Here is an 8,540-nt window from a genome sequence, read left to right on the forward strand (position 1 = left end):
TATTGTTTGCCCAAAACTCATATTATAATTATATTTCTCTTTTTAATTTAGCTTTGGAAAGTAATAAATCTCTGGAGCCTGGACAGAAGATCCCAAAAATTTGTCCATTAAATTTTTTTGGCAATAACTCAATTATGTAAAAATGTTAGGTTCAAGACAAATCACAAATGTCTGGTAAAAACAAACCAAATCGAAAATTCCTATTATTTCATTATCAAAACGATTATTTAAATCAAATATTATTTTCAGGGTTTGATCTTTTTGACATTTTAGTACATAGTCGAGGTAAGTATACAGACATTTTTAACTTTTCAAAAGTATCTCTACACATCAAGAAAAATAATCATTATTCTCCCTGACATTAAGCTTGACAACACAATCCTTACAATATTATTTGCAGAAAGTGTCTTGTTTTTAGGTCTGTAACAAATTTTTATGAAGTTATAGAACATAAATCAACGATAAAATATAATGATTTTATAAATTCGCAGCATATCAAAGATTTTTAAAGATTGTAAGCTTTTGAAGATGTTACTGTATCAGATTATTCAAAAATACTAGGGCCGTTCTTACAATGTCCAGTTAAGTGTCGGTTAGTGTTAAGTTTAATCGACAGTCGGTTCTTACCAACCCCGGTTAAGTGATATGTCTTCGTAAAGTGTCCGACCGGCAGAATTCTGTCGGCAATCATTCCTTTAAACCCAATACAAACAATGATTATATTGATCAATATTATCAATATTTATGTTATAAATTATAATATATTATTATTACCAAATCGTATATGTATATTGTATATCGTATATGTATATTGTTTATCGTATATTCGTATATATTATCTTCAAAAAAACTACTTCGTAGAAGTAAAAAAGGCTTTTTGTGCGTAAGTTGAAGAGACTGGGAGAAAAGATAGAACTTTGATGTTAAAAAAAATGTGAAATCAATCTCAAAGTTCTGTGCCAAAAAGGGCCATGGTTGAAAAAAATTGAATTTGGAGCTTAATAAAGAAGTGAAATCAATACCCAAATGATGTACCTCAACTTGAAAAAATATCTTATTTAATATAATTTCAAGATGTTCAACTGTATAAACAATGAAAAAAAAAATTAGCACAGAACGGCGTACAATAATGATGAATTAGCCATAAATCGGAGTTGTTGACTTGTTTACGAGTTAATCTGTCTGATTCGAATTTTTGTTGACAAACTGTCAGCTTACATTTTCGATGTGAGTATGTGATGCCCGAACAGCATATTAGCATTCTGGGTTCGGTCTCGGCACCTTTTATAATTTTAGCCTTCTGATTGGCTTTACCGCGCTTTTTGAAAATTTAAACTTTATTCTATTATCTAATTGCTTCAACTTCTAAATTGGTATGACGGTAAAAAACCATTATGCATCGATATTAGTATATAGTTTTATACCAGTAGTATTATACCTAATAACACTATAATCAATAGAAATTATGTCATCTCAATTAAAAACAACCAAATCTATAAACTATAAATCTACATTTGTCTTTTATTTTTAATACATTGACATTGATACATTTGTTTGATAAATTGTATTAAGTTTATAATAATATAATTGTATTTTATATAATATGTTTTAATAGTGTCTTAATAATGTAAGCACTGAGAGGAAAAAAAATGTAATTATTAAACAACACCTAAAGCAAGAGTCAAACTAAAACTGATAGAGACGCATAAAAAAGGGATATATTAGAGTGGGTAGATAAGTTCTCTTTAACCAATGTGCCCATTCCTTAAAAATTACAAATATAGTTATTTTTGTTTGTATTTCATGTTCACATTTAGGTTGGTACCTACCTTAAATTTAATTCTAGGATGGTTTACCACTAATTTTGTTGCATTTGGCAATATAAATAAATTCTGACTTCTGCCAGTGTCATTTGTTTTTGAAACCTATCAATACAGTTAGATTGAAATTCAAAATTTGAAATATACACATAACATAGGTAGTTGAAATTTTATTACCTATGCAATAAATAATAACTAATAAATAATAATAAAGTCATATTAAATGCTAAAGTATATTTTAAATTGTAATAGTTATTTAACTGGAAGTTAATAACATAATATATTTAATAGTTGGATACAATATTTAAAAAAAATACCTTAGGTCTCCAAATAAGTAATAGCAATAAATTAATGAAAAATTCAAGTTAGCACAATTTTACATTCTATGTAATTATAATATTTTAGAGAAAATTTATGAATGTTTAATAATAAATTTATGTATTATTATTATTATTATTATATAATTATATAATATGTACATCATAATAATAAAAAATATGTGGTATAAGATTTGATGAAAATAGTAATTAAATAATAGTTAGATAATAGTCATTGTAGTTAATTGATTTTCACTAGATTTTACTTTAGCAACCAGATTTATGAGAAACTCGGCTTTGTTTTTTATGATCAGTGAGGGGGTAAACATTTTAGAAACAGACGACCAAATTTTAGTACAGTTAGAAATTAGTCCGAAATTAGTTACATACTCGTACTTAAAAAAAGGTTCCGGCAGAAAATTTCCCATTATGACATTCACCGGTAAGCGATCTTTGATAAAATGGGAAGTCAAAAACGTTGTCTTGGACGTTGAATGAACGTCAACGTCCAACGAATTTTTTATTTTCGTTACGTAATTCCTTATATTCGAGCGAACGTACGACATTAATATATTATAATATGCTAGGCGAGGCGAGCTTCGTTAATACGGCCGCCGTGACACTTTTGTCTTCCTTTAACCGTCGTCGCGAACGTTATTTTTTTACATTGTTAGGCGCTAATCGCCGACATTTATTATATTATTAAAATTTATATTGTTTTTTACAGTATGTGCTGATCACCACTGATTATTATTATCATTATTGTATTATTGTTTTTGCCCATATTTTTCCTGTGTTGAGCCAGAAGGGGCTATAATATTATTTATCTTGTTCAGCCATAAGGGCTTTAATTTATTAATTATTATATTTTTATACGATTATAATTGTGTTTCTGTGATTTTTATATATTTGTTAATTTATTATTGATATCGTGTATTATACATAAATTAATTATTTACCCGAAACGTGTTACCATTTTATTATTATTTATTTATAAGCACACACATACACACGACACACCCTCACACATTCACCACACACCAGTACTCTCTGATCTTGCTCGGCGACCACGTCCACTTCCTTTGAGTCGCTTTACGTCACACACACATAGGTCGGTTGGTGAGTAGCGGTGTATCGTATACCTATGTAACGCGCGAAGTATTTCGGTGACCGGGCGTCGCGTACTATTGTTGTTCGTACGCGGCCCGTACACCTTATAAGGTCCTTTTGTTACCTGAATGGTCACTAGAGTCTAAACAACCCCCACCTATTCTCTATATTTGCTACATATAAATCAAATATATAAGTAGGTAGGATCTGCCGACTGCTCATCTGCTCCCTAGACTGCACCACAGTTGATCACGTTACAGAATTCAATTTGGCTACAGTGTTAGTACAACTATTGTTACTCTTCCACCAGATACATCGAGTCGACTACAGGTATCCTACACAGCAATTTTTCTTGAAAAAGGTATGTTTAATTACTTATCCACTATCAATGCATTAGGAACTTAACGTTAAATAAATCAGTCATATTATTTAATATAAAATTAATTCAAGATAATATTAATTATATTTTATTGATATACAAAAATAATAATCGTATTACATTTTAAATACGTATTACTATTTAATTTAGAATTATAGTTACATACTGTGGTAAATTTATTTAACAAATTATAATATTAAAAACATTTAGATATGAAGATTTTTACTTATTATAGGTACTTATAAAAGATATGAAAGCAAATTATAGTTCAGTCAATTATCATATTTTAATATTAATATTAAATTATTATTAAATACCAGCAATAAACTGTAATAAAACTACTTTCATAATAGTCGTCAAATAAATTAACTGCTTATAAATGATATATGTAAGTATTGGTACCAACAATTACTTTTATATTTTATACGATATTGTGATTATGAAAAGAATAAAAATTAATGAGAGTTTCAAAATATTCCACAATTTTAGATAGTATAATGACACTAAGTATGTATTTAAAAATAATAAAAAACAATTCTGACATTAGAAAGTAATCAACGATTTATGCTATATTTGTGTGATAAAAATAAATTTATTATATAACAATTGATATTTAGTGTTTAGTCGCATTTAAATTCAATAATAATCTAATAATCAAGATCAACGTGTATTTATTTTATTCTATATCGTGAGGTAATTTAATAAACGATACTTATAGTCAAAAGTTTATGTTGTATGACCGAATGTTTCAGATAATCATGAAGTTCAATATGATTTTGTTTGTTCTGTGCTTATGCATTGACTTGATTCTGGGATCTATCGCTGATAATAGTTCGTACTGGGTTGATCCGATACAGTTTTGTGGAACAAGACTCTCGGCTGAACTAGCAATCATCTGTAAAGGCATCTACAATAAAGATAAAAGTAAATATAATTTATATATTATGGTATCTGATTATCAATTACAATACTTTATCTTCCATCAATCGAAACTAGCAGACCATAAAGCTGGTTAGAATTTGTTTTTTTTTTTTTAGAAATTGGTTAGGAAACTGTAATTTATATTTCATAAAACCTTCATGGGAAATATTCTCGGGAAGGCGGGAACATTTATGTTTTTAAATTATCTGATTTTATTTTGATCAAAAAGTGTTGCCAGTAGTGCATTAAATTTCTGTTTTTAATTGGTTAAAATAATGTTACTGGGCATATGGGATATCTGGCAAAATACTACTTTCACATTATACCCGTTTTAAAAGGTGCATAATATTATATTATTAAAACCAAAAGGTTTACCATTTTTTGAAACGTAGTTTCTTAAGGCGTGATGTGAGCGGAGGGACCCTAGCCTAGAAAAACCGTGCGTAACGAAAATAAAAGCGTTAATCGCTATCTCTCTTACTCTTTATCGCTTTCTCTATACTCCTGCCCCTCTCGCTCTACGGCCGGCTACGTTGTTATTATATATCTACACGTCGCCACCTATAAAACACACAAAATAAAAAAGGTCAGGTTGCAGGTAGCTGGAAACCTTAGATACTATTATTATTAATTGTTATTGTTATAATAAATAAATTATTATAGTATTACAATAGAAACCGTTCATAACAAAATATATATTATAAAATCACTTTTGTAACTGTGCTGACGAATCTGGGTTTTTCCGTTATGATTACATCATTTCGCGTTGTTTTGTTTGATCGCATCGGGCTCCGATGTCATTGACCTTTTCTCCGCGGTGCGTGTTGTGTTGACAATGTTGCTCTGTTCAGTTTTCGCGATCATTTAATGACAACGTATCATTTGCTTTCGGTGATTGAATATGAGCAATAATAATAATTCAATGTATTTTTCAATGAATTAAATAAAAAAACCTGATAAGATAATATTTACATTCATTTCGAATAGTTCCACTGAAATTAATCTATAACCTATAAGACTTCCAAAGAAACTACGTTTCTCCCGGGTGTCCCATGACAGCACTCCTTTTTTTATTTTTTTTACTGGTATGACAATGACTTCCTTTCCTATGGCTATAGACAGTATGTTTACATTCAGATCCCACTTTTTGAAAACTAAAAACATCACAAATTATAAGCTGAAATGGTCACGCTCTTATCTTTTTTATACATTATGTTGTTTTTCCACGTGGTCTGTTACATACCTTAGATAATGTAGGTACTATATGGATGTAGTTTTAACTACTAGGATCGTGTATTATAGACCTAACCCTCATGCTAATTCTTGATGTCATAATGAAAACATGATTTATGTATGAACCAAGAACCCCTACTCTCTGACAGCAATGTACGACAGCGAATTGCGAAGAATTCAGATTGTTCAATCTGATTTGGTTATCAGTCATTTATTTATGCACAATAATAACAAAGACTTTTCAGTCCGTAGTACATGATCTAAGCATATCTGCGTATATGCCTATGCATTTATTTGATGCCAAAATGCCACCCCGCTGGTCTAAAAATGTATAAGCTTTTGATTGCCAATACATACATATTTAATTTATGGACAGAATTTTTATGACTATGAAAAATTTTGTTTGCTCATTAATAGATGAATGATTAGACACACAAAAGAATATATAGAATTTTAATTTTCAGATTAGTTTCATACGTTCAATTTTAATTGTAATTTCGAATTTTCCTTTCTGAAATAAATAATGATTAACCAAAATAATTTGAATAAAAACAATTATACAATATTATCCAGTAAACCTTCATACTATTATACTGCAATATAATTACATAATTAGTCTGCTTCTCTTTCTTAGCTATTCTCAGTACATTTTAGTTTACCACTTCCACGGCTTTAATGTACCTATTGATTACTTGGTAAATGGTAATCAAATGTTATAGATGAAATTTGGAACTATAATTAAATACTACTTTAATTGGGATTGTACGCAATATTACTTTATTTTAAACAGTGCCGCTAGAAATAGATGGGCCCCAGTGCAAATTTAAACTGTGGCCCCTTTAAAAGCGCACACCGGATGTTAATGTAGGGAGTGCAGATATAATTGATGGTACACAGATCCGTGGGATGCTTAGCCCGCCACAGTCCACAACCCCACTAATAATATAATAAACTGCATTGCAATATTTTTAAATTTGTACTTATTTATATTCTGAATTTTTAATTATAATACAAATATAATTGATTAAAATTGTAATCAATTTTTCTTCAATTATTTGTATAGAAAAATTAATAACTAATAATAAAGTTGAAAATGTATAAATGTAAATGTAATCGCAACTCTTTATTTATTTAAGCTATTAAGCAACTATACTGTACATAATATATTATGTATTCAAAACATTTAAAAATAATTATATTATTATATGTTATTATATGGGAACTGAGAGTACTAATATGAAGCCTGGCGGTGCTATATTATACTAAAATAACAAAGTGTTAACGGCATTATCATTATATTATGATCTTATTAAAAAAATTGTTATTAGTATAGATTCTTAATTCTTATATTATTTTATTTAAGTATGGGCCTCATATTAGAAATTGCAACGCGGAGCCCCGGTGCAATGAACCGCCCGCACCACAGTTTCTACGGCATTGATTTTATATTACATATTAATTACTGCAGAGGGATCCGCCTTCTCTGACAATCAGATCGCTACTGATTATCTGATACTCTTATGATTATCTACAATAATGCGTTATGCCTTTATCACAATAAATTGATAACACAAATAATCAAGTTAACTTATAATATATAAGGTTAGGTCTATTAGATTTATAACTATTTTTATTTTGACTTATGAATTTCCTTCATTTTCAGATAGTCAACAGCTGACCAAACTTAAAAGGGCTGTCGTTGATGATTGTTGTTTAGACACGTGCACCAGGAGATTTTTGAAAACATATTATTGTGGTCCTGAACCGGAGTTGTATGTGTCTTCAGCACAGAAATTGAGAGAAATGAAATATGTTAATTATACATATTATTATTCAGATCTGCGTAAGTACCAATTTAAATAAATTTTTGATGGATTGTAAGAGTGTAAAACTGCATTTGGATTACATACATCGTTGTTGTTGTTGAAATTTTTATAGAAAATTGAAATTCATAACATATTTATAAACAAATATATTACAGAATAGGTAAAACTATACTAGTTTCACCTATTTTATGATTCTATGGATTATTTTAAATAATAAAAATCATTGTATTTTTCAAATTTTTGAAATAACGATCCCCTGTATATTAACCCAGAATGTAAGTATAATATGTGGTTGAAATGTTGAATCAGTGATATACTGATATCCCATTTTTTCACTCAGATAGATAGCTTGTAATGAATTAACTTCAAATGGCACTAAAAGAGTCTTGACGCTAATTTTAATAAGCTTCCATCTTATTACCCATCCATTATATCTGTAGCGTTGAGTACATTTGAGTTGTACCCAAACTGACCAACTTAAAATTGATTTAATAATTTATTTCGATTTTACAGTTTGGATTGCAATACAATTTCCACAAACAGATGAGTAACACGACTGGCAACTTGGTATAGCAGCTTCAAAATGTTTCAATCTTATATAATGAATCAATTATTAATGTATTAAGATGAACTATCTGTACTTATCCCCAAATTAAACTTTTCAATTATATACTTTATATTGTATTTTATCAAATTAAATGTTTGCAAAATAAAATAATTACATAATATATATTTATATATCAAACACTTAAACAAGTACTTATTTTTAGTTAATAACATGTTAGTTCAAATATTATGTTAGGTATTTTGTAATTTTTATTTCTATATAGTTCTAATTTCTACCAATTTTAAGCAACAGAAATAGGAATGGTATGGTATTTTTATAACTAGTATTCAAATACTATGATGAAATGTGTGGCGGACATCAGAATAT

The 8,540-nt window shown here is 28.6% G+C and overlaps 1 protein-coding gene across 1 annotated transcript; it reads left to right on the top strand.

Moving 5' to 3' along the window:
* The first annotated feature begins 167 nt into the window (after nucleotides 1-167).
* Nucleotides 168-8,256, top strand: LOC149061858 (uncharacterized). Its single transcript, XM_089215129.1, has 7 exons — nucleotides 168-174; nucleotides 250-285; nucleotides 2,397-2,579; nucleotides 3,448-3,608; nucleotides 4,379-4,550; nucleotides 7,444-7,623; nucleotides 8,120-8,256. Exons 1-7 carry the CDS (start codon nucleotides 168-170, stop codon nucleotides 8,155-8,157), a joined length of 777 nt encoding a protein of 258 aa, XP_089071255.1. The 3' UTR covers nucleotides 8,158-8,256.
* The last annotated feature ends 284 nt before the right edge of the window (nucleotides 8,257-8,540 follow it).

Source organism: Diuraphis noxia, unplaced genomic scaffold, assembly GCF_037042655.1.
Source record: "Diuraphis noxia isolate RWA-SAM2 unplaced genomic scaffold, SU_Dnox_SAM2 contig0001, whole genome shotgun sequence".
Lineage (NCBI taxonomy): Eukaryota > Metazoa > Arthropoda > Insecta > Hemiptera > Aphididae > Diuraphis > Diuraphis noxia.